We start from the raw sequence: 22,274 nt of genomic DNA on the forward strand, positions 1-22,274 counted from the left end.
TACTCAGTTTACCCAAGGAACGTATTTAGAAGACTACAATTAGCAGTCAGCAAAGCGAGAGCACATGTCCCCCCTGTTCCCCACACCTTGAGGAGCCTATTCATATCGGCCTCCATATTGGAAATGGTCATTTTCTGCATGATGATGTCTGTGACTCTTCGTTCAAGAAGCTGCCACTTCATGCGGGCGGTCTTGGAAATAAACACTCTGCCAGTCAGTCCTTTCCTCTGATATTTTTTCCTATATTATGAAAAAAGACAAACATGATTACCGAGGTGCTTATCTGATTATGTGCTGCCAAATAATGAGCTGTTTTTCATTTAAGCCTGACATTCAGTAATAACGCAAACATGATGCCAGGAGGAATAGAAGAATCGTGTTGACCTGGTTCCGTTTGTTGTGGGCGTTGGCAAGGCCTGGACTCTTGCCACGGGAACTCTCATCCTCTGCTGGGCTCCAGCCCGCGATGCATCTGTTTCCACAGCAGTTGCACTGGGACCTGTGTCCTGAACAGGGCTATCAGATGAGCTCAGCTTCCGAGTGACTTTCCCAGCAACTTTATCTGACATGGGCCTTACTTGCCGACGAAGAGCTGTGACCTGAAATGGTAACAGAGATTGGCTCATTCTCTGAGTCTATAGAAATACATCATTTATCTCGAAGCCAGAATGTTCCCTCTGAACGGTCAACTTGCCTCTTCCGTTTTGCGACGAAGAACCACTTCTTGGTTTCTTTTTTGGGCTTCCAGGAGTCTAAGTTGATGCTATAAAATAATATTGAATAAGTTAAAAGAGGAAGCTGAATGATAAGTATTTCCTGCTCCCATATTAACATATTTCCCCATTCCACTGGGAACTATAAGAGTTCTCAGAGGAATACGAGCTAATGACAATCCTGTACCCATTACTACAGATATATTTTGTTCCAGTAAACACAAATGCATACTGATACAGTCATTTCTCTCTGAAAAATGAAATATTACCTCTGTGACATACTTTCATTCAAAAAACACTAACATAGGGCTTACTAGATACAAATACTTTTCTGAACACTGTACAAATATTTTCTCATTTCATTTTTGTTAGACATTTTGTTTTGGTTACTGGCTGAGGCATGGACAGGAAAAAACACAGCTTAGAATATTTTGAATACAGGCATCTTACAATATATACAATAATCATAAACTCTGTTTTAAATATAGGGAGAACATATACTGACTGTTTTAGCACTTTCTAATAACTTGGAAAATATTATTATGTTGGGTAGAGCATATGGACAATAAAGCATGTCAGTATTCGTTACCAGTTTGTTCCTAGTCTATACTTTAAGCCATGTTATAGGGATGTAATTTAGGAAATACCTTTGGATTAGAAAAAAAAAAACCCATAGAAACATAGATCCTAGTCTTGATTCTGTCATTTACCCAACTCTGTGATCATGGGAAAAGCTTAGAAACCGGACTTGATCACAAACATCTCTTCTAGGACTTTAATTCTGTGATGTAACAAATAACTCTCCATGTTCTGTATCCCAAATTCAAATTGATCATTCATCTCACGTTTATACATGTTCTTATCTTATCAGGTGGAAATTCTTTGAGAAAAGGACTCCATCTTATCACGGCCATACTCAATTGCCTACCATAATGACAGACATAGAAGCAAAGCTATAAATCTTTTTTTAATTGAGTGAACTATCAAAATCTCAAATTAACCTATAGTTTGAAGTTTGTTACTATACTAAGTTTCTTCATACTAAAAATCAAATCTCAAGCTCATTCATATTTTTATGTAATATATAAACACATTTGGTTCTTAAGCATTTAAAGCTGAATATGATAAGAAGCAATTTAGAAGGGAGATGAATATACATACAAAGCAACACACTAAAGGGAGGAAAAAGTCTGAAATGTTAGCTTTGTTAGGTGAACAGCCAGTCTCACATCTTTATAACAGAATATAGGCATATATGCTGCAGGTAAGATTCAAAAATTCAATCCCAGAAGTTACTTGTTCACTGTTGATCTCTTTATACATCACATGAATTAGTAACAAAGAAATAGGTAGCATACATTATAAGGAAATTATTCCTGTCATCTAAATGTTTAGTTTTCATTAAATTAAACGTTTAGTTTTCATTAAAAACAAAATACGTAGCCCCAAAAGTGGAAACAACCTAAATGCCTGTCAACTGAGGAATGGATAAACAAAATGTGCTCTATACACACAGTCATAAAAAGGAATGAACTACTAATAAATGCTATAACATGAATGAATCTTGAAAATATTGTGCTAAATGAAAGAAGCCAGAACAAAAGGTCACATGTTACATGATTCCACTTATATAAAATGTCCAGAATAATCAGAAAGTAGGTAAGCTGCTGTCAGGGGCTAGGGAGATGGAGGAACAGGTTATGACTGCTAGTGGGTATGGTGTTTCTTTCTGGGGTGATGAAACTGTTCTGAAATTAGAGAGTGGGGATTGTTGCACAAATCTGTAAATGTACTAAAATCTTTAATTGTACAGTTTGAAACAGTGAATTTTATGGTATGTGAATTATCTCAACTTTTTAAAAAAGCAGAAAAAAAGAATAGGCAATATGTTAGAATATGCTTCTACTTGATTTTAGTGGAAATGTATTGGTATAAACAAGATCTAAAATGCCCAGGAATTGAAAGCAACAAAAGACACTGATTATTAAAATACACTGCTATCCTGGGACAATAAATAAATAAAGCCATAAAGATGGAAGTCATCTGGCTAAAATATCTAATTTTCTATCTCATTATTCCCTCTTCTCTATCTCCTTAAATTGCCTCTTTACCTCCCAAAGTAGACTTCTGTTTTCTAAAATATCCTGTATTTTTTTTTCAGGAAAATTTAGAAAAAGTTGAACAAGAGAAAAAGAACAAAGGCTAAAACCTAACTGCTATGGGAAAAGAAAGGTGATGGCTTCTTTTAAGAAAAAAAGGTCGTAAGAAATAACCATATTGTCAAAAATTTGGAAAGAAAAAAAAAACAATCAACTGTAACCTATAACCCTAACATAAACACAATTAGCATATTGGTATGTATCTTTCAAATTTTCCCTAATTGTAATCAAGCATGCATATATAAAATGCTGCTTGACACTTAATGTTAAATTATAGTCATTGTTCATTTTACCAAGCAGTTTCCAAATCCTAATTTTTAATGGTTGAATAACAACTTATTCCTCCTACACTGTTGGTGGGAATGTAATTTGGTACAGCTACTATGGAAAACAATAGAGAGATTCCTTAAAAAATTAAAAATAGAGTTACCATACAATCCAGCAATCCCACTCTGCACACATCCAGAGAAAACTCCAATTAGAAAAGATACATGCACCCCAGGGTTCATAGCAGCACTATTTGCAATAGCCAAGACATGGAAGCAACTTAACTGCCTAATGATAGATGACTAGATAGAGAAGTTGTGGTGTGTATATGTACAATGGAATACTACTCAGCCATAAAAAAGAATGAAATAATGCCTTTCGTAGCAACATGGGTGGACCTAGAGATTATCACAGTAAGTGAAGTCAGACAAAGGCAAGTATCACATGATATCACTTATATGTGGAATCTAAAAAAATGAGACAAACGAACTTATTTAGAAAATGGAAACAAACTCACAGACATAGAAAACAAACTTATGGTTACCAAAGGGGAAGGGGGGAGGGGGGGAATAAATTAGGAGATTGAAATTAGTAGACACAAACTACTACATATAAAATAGATAAACAACAAGGTCCTACAATATAGTACAGGGTACTATATTCAATATCTTGTAATAACCTATAATGAAAAAGAATACGTATATATATGTATAACTGAATCACTATGCTGTACATCAGAAACTAACACAACATTGTAAATCAACTATACTTCAAATAAATACATACATAAAGAAATAAATGGATGAGATATTTAAAAGAAACTACTAAATGGGATGAACCAAAATTTATTTAACCATTACCCCTACTGTCACACATCTTAGTTGATTTTACATTTTTCACTATTACAAATAACCCTAAAGTAAAGATTTTAACAAACCACTGTGATTTTTCTTAGTTTAAATTATTTTCTTAGTCTGAGTTCACTGAAGCAGAACTCTTATGTCAAAGAATGAGAAAATTTTCATAGCTCTTAGTAAAGCCTATTTTAATGAAGACTGATTATTATTCCAGGAACACTGGAAGAATTCTTAGTGATAAAACTGTCTTTGGCACCATCCTAAAAATCACTATCTTATATAATACTGCAACTACTTTCTCTGTCTCTGTAGAAATAACCAGTTAATTCTTTGCCATTTCCTTCCATCTCCTCCTCTAGGAAATAAGCTTCCAATAAAATTTATAATAATATTATAGTGTTTTTCATAAGCTTTTATGTTGAATTACTATAATCCATATACTGTAATAAATGCCATCTTATAAAATGGTTATTCACTGTCCTTAATATGCATTATTTAATAAAGTTACCCAAAACTTCTCTTCCATTTATTGAACAATCTTGTTGATGAACAACACTCTTACATAACTCAGAGCAGAAGTTCACTCACATCTCTTTTACGCTGATCCTTTTTCAACTGAGCAATCTCTCTGTTTCTTCTAGACTCTGTCAGCCTGGCTTTTTCTTGTTCTTCTTTCATTTGTTTCATTAGGCGAACCTAAAATATTAGATAAATACATCCATTGTGATTACCCGATCACAATATGCATTAAATAAATCACATGTATGGAAGTATAGCCTTAGGATTCTGAATACTTAAGAAGAAAAAATGTGGAGTTTTGCTACACATTTTAAATGGTCAATTCTTATTTTCTGTAAGATTAATACATTTATATTTCTAACATACTTCTATCTGCTTAATGTTATATGCTTTCAGCTGTTCTATAACTTGAATGAATTTTGGGGACTTATTACCAGTAGCTGTGTCACTTAACCTTTCTAGGCTTTGGTTTTCTCATCTTTAACATAAAGGTAATAGTGTTATGGGACTGGATTCCTTTGAGAAGTCAATGAGTTAACACCTGCCCAGTGTTTATAACAGTGCCTGACACATAGTAAGCACCTAATCATTTCAGCTATTTTTGCTGTCATCAGCAACTACACAACGCAATTATCTAACTACTTCTTAAATTATTTCCACATTTTCCATTTTTAGGAACAACACTGATTTCCATGCCAAATATTAAGAATAATCTATCCCACAATAAAAACTACAACAGATTAGAATTCATATACTTTTTTTGGTCAAGGGAAGAAAATCTGTACTTTTCTTTGCATGGGAATGCTAAACACCAAATTCAAGATAGTTGTTACCTCTCAGGAAAAAGAGACTATGATCAGGAAAGGGTACATAGGGATACTTTGTACATATCTGTAATGTTTAATATCTTAAACTAGATAGTGGTTATACTGTTCATTATGTTACTATCTGTGCTTTTTCACATGCTTGAAATACTTTTACTTTTGTTAACCTTGTATAAGAGTTTTAAGAGAATAAATATCCATCCCTGCTGACCAGCCCTGATTTTCAGCTACTCCAAAGAAAGGCTTTGATAATGGAAGACTACAGGAAATAGTTTCTAATTACCAAAGGAAGTGCATCATTTCTGAGACTGGGTTACCTTTTATTGAATATGGAAAAAACCACAATAATTTTTTTTTGGTCCCAAATCACATAAGCATTGTCAAATCAAACATTAATGGAAAATATAATCAATACCTTTGTTTTTTTCATTTCCATCACATCCTGCTGTAATTTCTTCAATTGCTTTTCGTATTGGGACTGATTTTTTAGTAACCTTGCGTGCTCTTTCTGAGCTGTCTGAAGTCTCTGTAGTTCTTTATTCATGGCTTGCAGTTTTTTTTCATATTCTGACCTAACTTTTTTTGCCTTTTCTTCTGAGTAAGATTCCACTGAGCCTGAATGATCAAACAATATTTGCATTTGTTTTTGTGAGACAACAGATTTTTTTTATTTCACAGATTTACAACTCATGACCTTAGAGAAGAAATGCCTTCCAAATACAAACCTCTGGAGGCCAGAGTGTCTTTCAATCACTTTCTCTTTTATTATCTACTCTTAACATATTTTACAATTACTGAAGTTTTTATCTGTTTAAATTTAAAAAATTTTCCCAGCATAAATCAAGGCATTAAAACAATTAGCCACAACTTTGGAAAAAAATAATTAAATAGCCTAGACAGGTACCAGCATGAAGAAACAAAACAAACAAAAATGTTTAACATAATGGGACAAATTAACATTTAATATGGCCTTTTATATAATTTTCTTCTTTCAAGGGGAGACAAAATAAAAATCCACTTCGACAATTTAGTTTGAACTTTAATTTGAATTAAATGAAATTCTTACCTAAGTTTTGAAGCACCTGGTCTCTTTCAAGCTGAGTGTCCCGAATTTTATGTTGCAGCATCATTAGCTTCTCTTCATATTGTTTTTTCAGGGTCTGCAGTCTTCTCTGGCTGTTTTCTAGTTCATCAATCAGCTTTTGCTTGATTGCAATTTCACAAGTAATGTTTGCTAAGTCTGCTTGATAATTGGCTATTATAAAAGAAGAAAATAAAGATACTAAGGTAGGCTAGCTTTTAAGCAAGAGCATGAAAACCATCATCTATATCACTTGGCAGCTATAAGGAAAATAACCTGAATACACCAAAAACTGAAAAAACGGTAACAAGATAGAGTGTTCACATCGGTCAAGGACACGTACTAAGTAAGAATGGACGTCATGCAATGACTAAACCTAGTAAGAGAACAAACATGAGCCTTGGAGGGCATACACAGGTCAGCAGTTATAAAAGGTGCTTTCCTCAAAGATGAAGAAGGTTAAGAGTTTTCTGTCATGTCTTAAACAAGTTCCCCAAATGAGTTTTGTCCTTGTACCAAACGACAAATACCTTTTTCATCTGATTCGGAATCTGATTCATCGGAGCTTTCACCCCCTTCAATGTCATCTTCCTCCTCCTCCTCTTCCTCTTCCTCGTCTTCATGATCACTCACTTCTTGACTCTCTTCCTAAAATATGATTTGTGTCCATTAACGGCACAATATTGGCAAAGCAAACTGATTCCCTCATCAAGAGAGACGGCTGGGGTACATAGTACAAGAGCGCAAGAATTTTACTTTTCATCAGTTACAAAAAAAAATCAATCCACAATTTTAATGTCATTTTATAATAATTTTGTCTTAAATCAAAGAGTACTTCATCTCTCATTGTATCCTATCCCCCACCAAACACAATGCTTTCACAATGCAAAAGACTGTGGGTTGCTAATATTTCATAGCTCACATTTCTCAAGATAATAAGTTACCCAGGAAACAGTTTAAAATGGATGCGCGATAACCAAGTCCCTTTTCTATGTATACTAGCACAGTTAACAGCAGTCAAGAACAGCCTAACTCAAGGACTCAAATTTACAAGTTCATTCTTTCATACTTACAACTTCTAATTCATTGCTTTCTCTTTCTGAAATACCCTTTTCTTCTTTCTTCTCTTGGTCAGTGTCTATAGTATCCTCTTTACCAGCCACACTTAAAAAAGAAAAAAAGGAACAAACGTGTACAGTATTAGAGAGGAAAATTGTTCACTTTTTCAAAACTACCAATTATTTGTAAAAACAAACTAGACGAGTTTATCATTTAACTGAGCCAAGTTACCATGTCTGATGCTTCAGAGGAAATCAGAAATTGCCATTCATCTCATAGTGCAGTGATTCATATCAATGGAGAAAATCCTATTTTCTAGAAACACTGAGGACTAGTTTATACCCTGGAGCATGACAGCTAATGAGACAGCTAAGAACCAGTTGCAGTAACATGAAATAAACTAGAATATAGGCCATTTAAATTCAACATAGGCCATTTAAAAGAATATATATTTTTGTTTTCTCATCTAAACATGTAAAATTTTTTCTCAACTAAATACAAAGATACAGAAACTGCATTTTTTAATTGATGCCCTAATACATTTAAGAGTAAATTTAAAGATCAGAATAAATCTGCCCACAGTAAGCTTGTCTACACTGGCTGTACCCATCACAGTGCTCTGGTCTCCCTGGGTAACAGCACAGGGGCTTTTCTCCTAGGCGTGCCTATAGCACAGGGCTGTTTCTCATAATGTTCTCACAGAAATGGGTCTTTGTACTTCAAAACTATCTGAAGTTCAGCCTGACCTCTGACTGAACAGGAAACTCCAGGATCTGCCTCAAGATTCACCAAGCAAATAGAATCCTCCTCTTCGGTTATCGGTGTAACAGCCCTGACTACACACTGCTGTCAGGTAATGTTACAGTTCATACATTTAATCCAACTTAAATAATACTAAGAAAGTGAACTTTAAATGAGTCTACCTATGAAAAAATTTCTTCTTGTGCTCTGGTAAAAAATTTTTAATCATTAAGAATAAAAAGAGTACTTGAATAAGGCAATATGCTCCAAATAAAATTCCTCTAGAAAGAGCTTAAAAATTTTATCAGAATAACTTTGTAACAGCTATGATTTCTTTCAGATATTCTGCTACACCAAATAACTGTTCTAATTCATGGATTTGTTTTTAGTTTCTAAGCTGAAAAATTAATCTTATTTAGGCCTTGTTCTTATTATTAAACTCCATCTAATGTTTAATTCTAGGTCCCAATTCTCAGACATTTTTGTACTCAGAACAAGATGAACATACTTTTCCTTAGTAAGCATTTTTCAGAGTTCTTAATTTATGTTTATTTATGTGATTATTTTCTTTAATTTCTATCTTCCCCACTAGACTGTAAGCCTCCTGAGGGCACGGATCGTGTCTGTATGGCCCAGCATCGCATGCCCAGTACCCAGAGGGTGTGCATAATAAATGTGCAGTAACTATTTGTAAACTATATTAGTCCCTATGAATGTGCATGAGCATCTCTGTTTGGCACCTCTGCCTGTGTCTCACACACTAATTACATTGGAGCAGAACAGCACATGTTGAAAGATGCACAAAGATGCACGGAAGACACCGTATCTCTAGAGTGAGAAGAAACTACCAGTAGGACCAGCAATAAATCCATCTTAACTAGAGAGGCAGCATGTCAATTATAAAATGAGTTTGTTAAATCACTTATTAAGAGAAAAATGCTGAACATAACTGAATGCCAGTTTTACATCACTTGTATTATAATAAGGCCGTTAGCTTTCCATCATCATTCATTTCAAGCTGAAAATCTGGAAAGAAACTCCCCTTTCATCCAATCATCTGATTCAAAGGTCAGCACCATGTGCTCAAGCAGTGCTCTCCTTGAGATTTAGGCCCAAGGCTTAGGGTTAGGAAAGGAGTGTGTGTTAGGAAAGGCATCTCCCGTCAGCATCCCTCATTCCCTCCCCTGTGCAGTCTCCCTTCCTCACCTGCAACAGTTGTGGCCTACAGTTTTTGTTCCTTCCTTACGTCAAGTTCCAACCCAAATTCCCTTTCATTCGGGTTTATGCAACCACCTTATTCCAAAGACTTGACCCAACACACCCTCCTGCTCCCTCCAAATCACTAGAATCCAGGGTAACAAACATTACTTTCACTTCCATATAAAGTTAACGCATTTCTTATAAGGTGCTTGTGCCAATTCTGATGTGGAAAAATCAGCGGTTGTAAGTTTACATTATCTATTCACCTTTATAAATCACTAAAGATGTAAGCTTTTAAAGTACAGTTTGATACTTTGTGATTATTGTATGTCAAATATTCAAGTTTCTCAATAAGTTAAGGAAATTTTCCATCTAAAATAACTAAGCAGCAATGAAAAGTCATAGAATGTACTTTACACAGAATCAGCATCTTGGAGCTGGAAGGAACACTCGTGACCAAGTGGCTTAAACCCTTTGACACTTGGCAACCGAGGTCAACACTTTTGTTGACAACCAAAAAAGAAACTGTGGCCTGGGGAAGCCAATCAGCTCAAGGGGACTTAAAGCCGGTGTCACGACTCCAAGGCCAATATTCTAGAATGCTGCCTCAAAGTTTGGTTCACTGACAAGCGCCACCCAGGAGCTTGCCCGATGTGCAGAATCTCAGGCTCCACCTCAGTCCTACTGAGTCAGAACCTTCATTTTATCAAACTCCCCAGGTTACCGATCTGCAGGTTCATGTTTGAGAAGCCCTGTCCTAGAGCGCCAAACCGTTCTGCTTTTGTTTCCCTCTAGGGATTACATACAAACTGGAAGCAAACTCTCTTCACTAAGTACATTTAGCTATTTTAACGCGGGAAAATGTTTACATCACACTACTTTAACTATACATCTTATTTTGGCCTTTCAAAATAGAAAATTTTTCACATTTCTAATGCCCTAATTTAATTCCAAGGATAAACATAATGTCCTAAATATGAACTAATTTGGTGAGTCCTAAGACAACCTACAGACAGAATTACATTCTAATTACAGAATATTCTAAGTAAGCTATGGAATAAATTATAGAAACTTCAGAATACTATAAAATATAACTGTGAAATATAAATTATTAAATGACTTAAAGAAAATATGATTTTAAGGTTTCCCCTATTTATAGATTAGTTTAACTGACTGTTGCATAGTAAAACTTCTCAAAAGGCTTATTTTAAGAGACGAAATTTCAAAAGTGGTGCTTCTAAAACATTTAATATTATTTTGAAACCAGTTTATTTTCTTAATGATTTTGATTATGTAACCAAAAGACATGTTTAGAAAAATCTACAAAGAGAAATTCTAGTAAGAAGAAAATACTACTTGATACTTGGTTAAATAATCCTAATACTGAATGAGTAAAATGCATATTTTTCTTATATTCAGAGTTCAGAAGTGTGCCTTTAAATTTGTTCAAATTTCAAATGGAAAAAAAAAAGAAACCCCAGAAGATCCTGTTTTTGATGCTCACTTCAGATACACTTTAAAAGCAAAACTTGTTTTTATATTTCATAATTCAACCTTAAATATGTCTTATCTTATCTGTAGTAAGGCCACAGTTTCCTTTTACTTTGTTGCCATTTTAATGTTGTTTTCCCAACAAAGTTTTCACCAAATAAGGAAGAAAGAAGAGGAGCCCACCCATGACTTAGCATGTGCTGCAACAAGATGTTAATTCCCACCAAATTAATAACTCCCTTTCTGCTCACAAGTTTCTGAAAGGTATTTTCTGAAAGTCAAATGGTGGTGTTCTTGGGTCATTTTTCGCCATCAGAATTATGACAGCTTATTCTAAATTCACATGAAATTGCCTAAATCTTAATTCATATAACCAGTGTGGGTTTTATTCTCGAAAAGTTTTTTTTTTTTAAATATTTTTGGTGTTTTTGCTAATTTTATAAAATCACCATTATATTTAGGAGCACCAAACTGATCTAGTCTGAAACAATCCATAATTCTGTAACACACTTCCCTGCAAATGGCAACTAAGTATTTAAATGACATTTCAATAAAAAACCTGGGAAATATTCCAACCTTCTGTCTTCTCGATTGCTTTCCTCAAGTTTCTGTAGCCTTCAAAATCACGAGGCACAGTATTGGAAGGCCAAGCCAATGAAGGACAAACCAGACAGTAAAAAGCGAAAGTGATAAGAAGGTAAAAATGATACATGAGCTTGAAGACTTTAAAATAAATTTTAAAAGATAATCATCAAAGGACAATACACAGTAAAAAGGCAATACATTTTGTATGAATAAAAAGTAAGTAGAAAAAACAAGCAGCATTATATCTAAGAAGACTATATAGACTATCAGTTGAAATTATTCAGCAGTAAAATGTATAGTCTCAATTTATAAAGTTGATAAATAGTAAGACTATTTGGATACAATTGCTTTTCTTAACCTGAAATGGATCAATTTTCTCAGCTTCCAAAAAAAAAAAAAAAAGCCCACTTTCAATGATATCCTCTTCCATTTAAACTTTTAGAGAAGACTTTTTTTATGGCATCATTAAAAGAGCTTCAAAAAGTAATGCCTTTATACCATAACATGAAAATACCATTAATACTACATACTAGTATACTAGTTTTAAAACTTGTTTTCTATTTTAATACACTACATGTGAACATCACTAAATCTAAAAAAAAAATTATATTTCAAAATTATACATGAAATGGTGTTATGGTCAAATGAATATGGTTGTTATGATATCAGTAGAAAACTGTAATTTTATTAACTGAAAATTAATATCACTGTACTAATTACTCGACTACCAGAAAGACATATCTAAGGCAAAGGTGGCAGTAAAATGGGAAATGTAGTACTTTCCATTAGTAAGATTATTTTTCAAGCAGAAAGGTATGAGAAAGACTATAAACATGTACCTAAAGGCTTTGAAATGATGTTCAATGCACAGAACTGGGAATCTTTACTCAATGGAATGTACTGAGCACCAGTATCTGTCATGTAGACAAAAAGACAGATGTGCTAGGCTCTAATTAAGCATAAAGCAATCTTGATATAGTACATTTCTGCCTGGAATTCCAAAAATAATTTTCAGAATCATCAATATTTTAAAATGAAGAGACTGAGTCTTAGCTATGAATGACTTCATCAAGCCAGTTCTCATTCTCCTTTTATAATGTTAGCCTGTGACTGCTTTTCACGATCAACTTATAGACTACTGTTGCAACAAGAGACCAGCAATCTTTCAGAGAAAAAAATTCTGCCGAGTGACCTTCACCAGGAATCAAAATGTCCAGTATAATGGTTAGAAAGGGGAGAGAAATGCCAAAGAAATGCCTAAGAAATCCCCTGTGTTTCTAGAGTTTCAACCTGACACCACTAAATACACGTAATAGAATGCAGTCGGACAAGCAAAGTTTTTTTTTTAATATAATGAAAGTCATTTAAAGCTAGATATCCAAAAATATGGGGATGAATGTGTGAATGGTAAATTTTCTTTATCCACATACACACAAAAAAATGCAAAAGCTTTTATGCCTAGGCTTATACTGATGATAACAAGCTACAGTGGCTCAAAGGATATGGTTCCTTGGCAAAACCCCCACATTTTCTATTTTCAACATGCAGAATCTTTGTCTGCCTTCACAGGAGAGCTATGTTACAATGAGTGGATAATGTGTGCTAATAAGGAGATACACTTTATATGCCTTCCCAGTTGCCTCTAAAAACGAGTACAATCAGCAATTCCAAAAGACAGTGGAGGGGCAGAGATATAAACTAATAATCTGATACTTCTCCATGATTTAAAGAGTTCAGTTTTTATTTCATTTAGTTCCATTATAATGCCTCTTCCATAGTTAAAAGAGCGGGGGAGGAGACAAATCTTGTTAACCACTGCAACACTGCTGTAACCAGAAAAAAAAAAGATAATGTAGTCTATTCAGTTATTCTCCCTTATTTTCATATTATCCATAATTTCGGATTATTTTACAGCTCAACAGAAAACAAGCACAGAAAGGCAAAATAGTCAACCTTTAAACCCCACATACCGGCTACTGATGGTAGTTTTGATGAAGACTTTGATGCTGACGAGGGTGAAACTTTCATGTGAAACAAGACTTAAGGTATTCTCCTTGAACACAAATGTAGCTTCTGACATAAAAATGATCCATTGGCCACTCTTTCTACCAACACTTACAAACGGGGTAAAAAAATAATCTTCCCTATACTACTTAACTTCTTTTTTCTTCATAAAGTTGCTGCCCAAACGGTCAGTAGTTGGACGGAGGCTCCCTCTTTCAAAATTACAAATACCCCTAGAGGAAGCCTATTCGTTATAAGTCATTTCCACTGGTATGAGTCCCTTTAGTCACACGGCTTTGCTCCCAACTTTGAAACTAAGGAGATGAGAGAAGAAAGCAGATGATTTTTGAAACTGGGAGTACTTCAGGCTGGGGAAGAATTACATGAGAACTGACCTCTAAGGAAGAAAGGGACCAAGGCAGCATGTGGACGGACACCGGTGATCAGCAGATGGGAGTAAGAGAGCATGGCTAAGGGAGAAATTCAAACTTCCCCCTAAAGGCTGGTCTACATTCATGAAAGAGAAAGTTCTCTCCTCTATTTCCCTTTTCCTATTCCCGTTTGAATTTCTCTTACCACACTATCAAACGAGTAAAAATCATTTTATGTGAGTGAGTTGGGAAACCTGGACATTATGTATTTGTAACACTTTCCGGAGAAAAATTAGTTTCAAGCTCCAAACAATTTTTAATTGAACTTACTGTATATGTTAAGAGAGGACCACATTTTGCAGTGTTGTCTTTGATAAATAAAATAAATATGAGGCATATAATACAACTCAACCAGAATCAGTACATCCAAACAGGAGCTACTGCTGTCAAAGAGTTCCCGTGGAAGACTATCTTCAGTAATGCTGCTGTCATTCTAAACACTTTTGTAACTCTTTATTATTTGTTTGTTTCAATCTGTAGCAAATCCTTTGGCTAAGTGAGAGCTTACCAACATTAAACAAAATAGGAATTTACATTACATACAGCTAATAGTTATTGGTGATAAACGAAATGAATTATCAAGCTGAGAAAAACAGTATGAGTTTTCATTTTTTAATCTATAGGGCTTGAATAGAATGTGGTAAGAAAAATTCTATTAAGTTCTACAAATTTATGTATATAGTAATATAAATTCATAAATTGATTCTAAAGGCTTTTCTAGTTATACAGTTTATGGTACATAAGAACATTTTTCTAGGTTCGCACTATAATATATAGATCGCAGTTCACCAAGACGTATTATAGCATGTGTGTGAAAATGCTTTTATTAAGCATTTTTAAGCACCATATAGGAATTATTAATTTTTAGGAAGTATCCATTTGTTTCTCTCATTCTAAGCTATCTTTCACTTGCTTCACAGATAATTAAGGTTAACATCTCTAAATTTACCTTTCTGGCTTGGGATTTCCTTCTCACAAATTTTTTTTTATCCCACATCACACTTGGTTAGGAAATAACTTTTTCACATTTAAATCCAGTTGTTTGATGCGGTCTTATTAGTATTAACATCTGCTATCGTTTTTATCATAATAATTATTACATCTACCACAATCACTGAAACAGTCAATTTTTCACTCTTAAATAGTTGCTGTTTTATCTAAATTTTTTAACTTTAAATGGTTAGGAGTTCTATCATAAAGCAACAGAAACAAATCTTAATAATAAAATGTTTCTTCTTTAGTACTATTTAAGAGTCAAAATGCGTACAACTCGGCATTGCCACGAAAATAACCTGCATCAGAGGAATTAATTTAGGGTAACTATGATCACTATTAAAATGTCAAAACAGCCTAGGTTTCCACTAGGATCCCTATCTATTTTTCATTATTCATACCCAAAAGGTGATCATGATAACATCTCTAAATTTACCTCAGAAGGAAAGAGCAGAATCAGCTCATGACCTTGAGAAATATACCCTTGCTTATCCTTACTTGTTAGTCATGAACGCAAACCACCTACATCTTTAAAAACAAGTCGTACCATTTCACATTTTGACCAACTATACAACTGAATTTTACAAATAAATTATAAGTCATGTGCAAAGTCTCATTTTCATTCCCACAGTATATTGGGTCACACTGGTTTTGGTAATTCTGTGAATACTGTTACATTTTTAATTGCCCTGCGTAAGAGCTAATCATTGCATATTTTTTAATGCTGCCGTCAGTCACCCATGAGAAATACCTATTAAAATATTAGCATCTTGAGAATGCAATTTCAATTGCAATGCCTCCCAACCATAGATATGCAACTCGTTGTTTTAATTACTTTAATTACCCCTTTTTAACTCAGGGACACACAGCTGTGAAGAATTTGTCTCCAATAATTTTGGTCAACTGACTATTCAAGGAAGAAATGTCTGGTTGTCTAAATAAATTTCTAAATAAACTGAGCAAAGCAGCAGGTAGACTAAATGTCAATAATAATTACACAAAGTATATACCCTGTAACAAACTATGTGACAAATAAGATGTCTTTTCCCCCTTTGGAATATCTAGCCAAAAATGTTTAAAATTAATTTGCCTGGTATGTTCAAAATATATTCTAAGTAAGTAATTTGACTGCACACAGAATCAATAGGTGAACATGTAAACAATTTATGAGGTTTTAACCACTCACACATTACAATTTTAATTTTCCTCCTCTTCTTTGCATCCAGCTGATTTCAGAGGGAGATTATTACCAGGATGCAAGGAAAAGGAAGCCTAGAACAGTGGTGAAAAGCTGAGTAACTCCTTGTAGGAAGAGTCAGAAAGCCTGAAATAACATAAATAACTTTTACACAATCAAATTAGAAGCCCTGCAGAAAATACTTAAGAGACCAAATGACATTAAATGACAGCCTGATGGATTAGTTTAGCCTTTAGTTAAACTAATCTAGACAGGAAGCCAAATATATCATAAGACTATTTAATCATATTAGAAAATGGAGAAAAAAAAAAAATACTGAGCAACGGCAGAACAAGCTTTGCAGAAAAGATGAATGGAATGCAAAAGCAGCTATTTGAAGAAATAATTTCTAATAGTAATTTTACCTTGTCAGAGTCTAAATAAAATTTACTACCATATTATTATAATTAAATTTATTCTTTACATATAGAGATAAATCTTTAAAAGTATATAAATATAACTATCATCTAATTTAAATATTTCACTCATTAATAAACTTATGAGACTATTTATATGCATTGTAATCACAAAATAAAGTATCTTGAAAAGTAAGAAAAACAGGGATTCATATAGCAGTGATTTTATAACACTACCTTTTTTTCTTCTTCTTTTCTTTCCTTTTCAGCTTCTCTAAATCTTTCTTAGCTAGATCTATAATTTCAATGGTCTCTTTGTCTGAGGATACTATAGGAGAGAAAGCTGATGATCCACTGAAATACGGTGATCTTGCTGTGGCTCTTGTCAAATTTTTTCGAAGGTTCTCATTCACTGCTTCACTTTCTAATAATTTGGCCCTAGTGAATAAAAATAGATTTAAGTTGGAAACATTTTATCATTGTGGTTAAAAAGTACATAACATAAATTTTACCACCGTAACCATCTCTAAGTATATAGTTCTACAGCAAAAATTACATCCATGCTGTTGTACAGTCACTGCCACCACTCACCTCCAGAACCATTTCATCTTCTCTGTACCCATTAAACACTAACGCCTCATTCCCCTCTCCTCCCAGCCCCTAGCAACCACGATTATACCTTCTGTCTCTACAATCTTGGCAACTCTAGGAATAAATAGGGAGCATTTTTAAGTGAGTTGTTTGGCATGCTAAAAAGTTTTTCAAAATCTATTTCAACATTATTACAAGGTACAGCTTTTATTTTAACAAATATGTTCACAAACATTAATGCTTAAGATATTTTTCAGATTTCCTGATTAAATAATTATAAATTTGAAATCCCACTCTTAGTGCTCAAAAGCGCTGATGGTAATTAGATTGCTTGCATTTTGGCCAATAGGCCCTAATTATCCTTGCTTTGTAAACCCATCACTTAAACTTAAAATGTACAAGCAGCATTGTTCCCTTCCTTTCTGTTCCTCATTCATCATGCTATAATAGCATTTCCAAATCTTTGCAAGGAATAGTTAGTCAAACTTGCCCCTAACTGGCTGAGAGATATCTGGCTCCTGAATGTGGCGTGGGAAAGGATGAAGTCTCCAAGGAAACCTCAGTTTGATCATTGAAAGCATTCTTTTGTTTGCTCAAGCGGTCCTAATAATGATAGGAGAATAATGTATGTACTGTCAGTATTATGCAAAAACACAGAATGATGAGATCCTAAAAGAGCCTGGATTCTTGAGACTAAAAGGGATTCAGAGAGTCCTCTAGGCCAGTTCCTTAATTCCACTTGATCTAAACCTCAAGAGCACAACTATCTCCTTCAACATAATAGATTTCCAAGGTCAGTTTGACACAATGGTGATTAAGACAGGGCTATAAGGAGAAAATACTACCTGCTATCTCCTCTGCCTCAAACTATCTTACTAAGTACTTTTGCCATATGTTCAAATGTTTCAGAAGATGCCAGATTATTTGCAACCACCAAGATCTAGAAGTCAGATCCATGGTCAGCTCTGTATTTTTTCACTGTCCACCAAAATAGTTCATGCACTGTTGAAATCAGCTAGAAACAGTATATACAAATCAGTGAATATATGTTACAAGTGTCCTATATATTCTTCAATGAAATTGTTTTCTTTTATATCTGGCATCACAACAGTTACAGTGTTTTAAAATAGTTAAAATAGCTGTGTAAAACTTCTAGGTTAAACGATTGCAAAAATTTTTTAATATAAGGCTGTGATTTTTTATAAGAAGGCAACCTAAGAATAAAAGAAGCTTAACTATAAGACCTCAGAGTCAAAATTTACACTTTTCTCTATCCCAATACCTAGCACAAAGCCAGAGTACACACTAATGCATGTTAAGAATGAATGAAAATATAAATTTGCTATCAATAATAAACTGTCTTTTTGAAACTGGATCATTTATACAATAATCAGATAGCTTATGTCTTTGATTACCTGATTTTAAAAGTTTGCATTTGAGAGGGGCATATTCAATGCTTTTTCATTCCTGGTGCTGATAAAGGCTGAAACCTTCAAGGAAACCTCCCACTCCACTAACCCACACTACATTTGCAGAACCTGCTTTTTGTATGGGTTGTGGAAATAACATTTCTCTCTTTGCCTCTCCTTTTCTTCCCACTCACCCACCCACACACTTGTTGCTCTCTGCATTTCATTTAATAGGAGATCAGGCAGTGAGGCACAAGGTGAAGTACACAGACTTCCTTGGGAACGAGTAAACTGAGGCTTACATCTTAGCTCTGTCACTCACTGGATCTTGGGCCATCTCTAAAAGCCTCCCCTCTTTCCTCCATAAAATGAAGATAAAAATATATACTTCTGTAGGATAGCAATGAGGATGCTATAATGAATTTAAACTAATAATGTTTTTAACAAGTAATAACTATTCTCACTAAAAAGTTGGAAACAATATAATTATCTAACAGTAGGGGATTCATTAAATAAATCAATAACAACCACAAGACAGTACTCATGGAGTCATGAAAAAATCATGTTAGAAAAATATTTAATATTAAAAATGCTCCTAATATCTTGTCATATTTCAAAGAATAGATAGCAAACCAATATGTAGACACTGATATAAATTTTTCTGAAGTGTTCACTGAAAAAGATATTGAAGACATAAACCAAAATGTTAACATCAGTCCTTGGAATGGTGGGAATATGGACGATTTTAATTTTTTTAATACTTTTTTATACTTTCAGACATTTCTACAAAAATATTAAACCCCCAAAACTAAGATTTATTATTATTATTATTATTATTATTATTATTATTAATTATTATTATTATTTCACAACAAATAATTACATGTGAATTTATTAAAAGGTAACCAGTATTATTTTAAAACTAAACTGATAAGACTTAAAATATAAAAATTACCAAGTGGCAATACATTGATGTAATTTGCATTAAGTGGCTGGAAATGAATGCCTTCCTGAGAGAAAGAACTGATTAAGTTCTGGATTGGAGAAGAATTTCGTAGATAAAAACAGAACGTGAGAACTTGGATTTAAATAATAATAATAATATATTAGAACTTAACGGTATTTTTCAATTTAAGAATCTTTGGAGATTAGGCCAAAATGGCAGAGTAGACAGACCTTGAGCTCACCTCCTTTCATGAGCACATCACAGTCACAACTGCTGAACAACCAATGATAAAATAGACTAAAAACTACCAGAAAAGATATTCTACATCTTATAAAGAAGGAACCACAACGAGATGGGTAGGAGGGGCTCACTTGTGATATAATCAAACCCCATACCCCCAGGTGGGTGACCCACAAACTTGAGAATAATTATACTGCAGTGCTTCTCCCACAGGAGTGAGTTCTGAGCCCCACATCAGGCTCCCCATCCCAGGGGTCTGGCATCAGGAAGAGGAGCCCCCAGATCATTTAGCTTTGATGGCCAGTGGGGCTTAATTACAGGTGCTCCACAGGACTGCAGAAAAGAGAGACTTCACTTTTAAACGGTGCACACAAAATCTCACATGCACCGGGCCCAAGGGCAAAAGCATTAACTTCACAGGAGCCTGGGCCAAACCTACCTTCTGGTCTTTGAGGGCCTCCTGGGGATTTGGTAGGTGGCTGGGATTCACCCTGGGGACATAAAAACTGGTGGTGGCCACACTGGGGAGTATTCATCTACATGAACTCTCCTGGAGGCTGACATCTTGCTAGGATCATTAGCACCCAGACCTGACCCCACACAACTGTAGGTTCCAGTGTTGGAAAACCTCAGGCCAAACACAAACTGGTCAGGAACACTGCCCCACCCATCAGCAGACAGGCTGCCTAAATACTTTCTGAACCCAAAGCTGCCTCTAGACAGGTCCCTAGGTGTGGCCTTGCTCACCACAGGGCCAGGACCCTGCTCCACCCACCAGCCCCTCCTACTAGGAAGTCGACACAAGCTTCTAGACCAGCCTCACCCACCAGGGGGCAGACACAAGAAGCAAGAAAACAATGATTCCACAGCCTATAGAACCAAGTCTGCAAACACAAGGCAGACCATCCCCTGGAACCAGCTGGCCCCTGGCCCTTGGGTGACAAGAAGGGAGCATACTGCTGGGACACATAGGACATTCCCTACCGAAGGCCACTTTTTCAAGGTCGAAAAACATAACTAACCTACCACATACATAAAAATACAAATAGAAATTTATTTTAAAAAAGAGAGAGAGAGAGAGAGACAGATGGTAGTGGAATATATTCAAAGAAAGGAACATGATAAAACCCCAGGAGAACAACTAAGTGAAGTGGGGAGAGGCAATTTACCCAAGTCCAGGGTAATGAATGTAAAAATGATCCAAGAACTTGGGAGAAGAATGGATGCACAGAGCAAGAAGTTAGAATTTTTTAACAAAGAGTTAGAAAATATAAAGAATAGCCAGAGTTGAAGAATACAATAACTGAAATGAAAAATACACTAGAAGGAATCCATAGTAGACTAAATGAGGCAGAAAAATGGATCAGTGAGCTGGAAGACACAATAATGGAAACCATTGCCACAGAACAGAATTAAAAAAGAGTAAAAAGAAACAGGGAAAGTTCAAGAGACCTCTGGGACAACATCAGGCATATGAACATTCACTTTATAGGTGTCCCAGAAGAAAAAGAGAGAAAGGATCTGAGAAAATACTTGAAGAGATAATAGCTAAAAACTCTCTAACCTGGGAAGGCAAATAGTCACCCAAGTCCAGGAAGCACAGGGAATTCCATTTAGGATTGATCCAAAGAGGACACATAGTAATCAAATTGACAAAACTTAAACACAAAATGTTAAAAGCAACAAGAGAAAAGAAACAAATAACATTCAAGAGAATTCCCATAAGGCTATCAGCTGATTTTTCAGCAGAAGCTCTGCAAGCCAGAAGGTGAGTGGCACAATGTATTTAAAGTGATGAAACGGAAAAAGTTACAACCAAGAATACTCTATCCAGCAAGGCTCTCATTCAGATTTGCCAGAGAAATCAAAAGCTTCACAGATAAACAAAAGCTAAAAGAATTCAGCACCATCAAACCAGTATTTACAACGAACGCTAAAGGAACTTCTCTAAGAAGAAAAGAAAAGACCACAAGCATAAACAAGAAAACTACAAAATGGAGAAGCTCACCAGTAAAGGCAAACATACAGTATAAAGGTAGGAAATTATACACACACAAACTAGTAGGGAGGTTAAAAGACAAAAGCAGTAAAATCATCTGTATCCACAATAAGAAGTAAAAGGATACAGAAAACAATTAGATGTAAAATATGATACCAAAACCAGTCATCATGAGGGGAGGAGTATAAATACTGGGCATTTAAAATGCTTTTGAAATGAAAAGATCAGCAACTTAAAACAATCATGTATATATACAGACTGCTATACCAAAACCTCATGGTAACCACAAACCAAAATTCTAAGATACATATACACACAAAACAGAAAAAGAATACAAATCTAACACTAAAGATAGTCATCAAATCACAAGAGAAGAGAACAAAGGAAGAAAGGGGGAAAAAAAAGATCTACAAAAACAAATACAAAACAATTAACAAAACGGCAATAACAACATACATGTTGATAATTACCTTAAATGTAAACAGGTTAAATCCTCCAATCAGGACACATAAACTGGCTGAATGGATACAAAAGCAAGACTGGGATGTATGTTGTCTACAAGAGACCCACCT

The 22,274-nt window shown here is 34.7% G+C and overlaps 1 protein-coding gene across 17 annotated transcripts in view; it reads right to left on the bottom strand.

Moving 5' to 3' along the window:
• KIF21A (kinesin family member 21A) overlaps nt 1-22,274 on the bottom strand; it is a 139,357-nt gene that overhangs the window by 35,302 nt on the left and 81,781 nt on the right. For 10 of the 17 annotated variants that reach the window (XM_064491759.1, XM_064491768.1, XM_064491767.1 and 7 more), the window contains exons 11-20: nt 16,755-16,955; nt 11,488-11,526; nt 7,494-7,584; nt 6,951-7,068; nt 6,406-6,594; nt 5,755-5,954; nt 4,585-4,692; nt 695-763; nt 385-599; nt 87-240 (exon numbers count right to left, since the gene is read on the bottom strand). In XM_064491759.1, coding sequence (XP_064347829.1) covers nt 87-240; nt 385-599; nt 695-763; nt 4,585-4,692; nt 5,755-5,954; nt 6,406-6,594; nt 6,951-7,068; nt 7,494-7,584; nt 11,488-11,526; nt 16,755-16,955 — 1,384 coding nt within the window. The remainder of the gene's footprint in view (nt 1-86; nt 241-384; nt 600-694; nt 764-4,584; nt 4,693-5,754; nt 5,955-6,405; nt 6,595-6,950; nt 7,069-7,493; nt 7,585-11,487; nt 11,527-16,754; nt 16,956-22,274) is intronic. The other 7 variants (XM_064491764.1, XM_064491770.1, XM_031462753.2 and 4 more) reach the window with 1 other exon arrangement.

Source organism: Camelus dromedarius, chromosome 11 (assembly GCF_036321535.1).
Source record: "Camelus dromedarius isolate mCamDro1 chromosome 11, mCamDro1.pat, whole genome shotgun sequence".
Taxonomy (NCBI): domain Eukaryota; kingdom Metazoa; phylum Chordata; class Mammalia; order Artiodactyla; family Camelidae; genus Camelus; species Camelus dromedarius.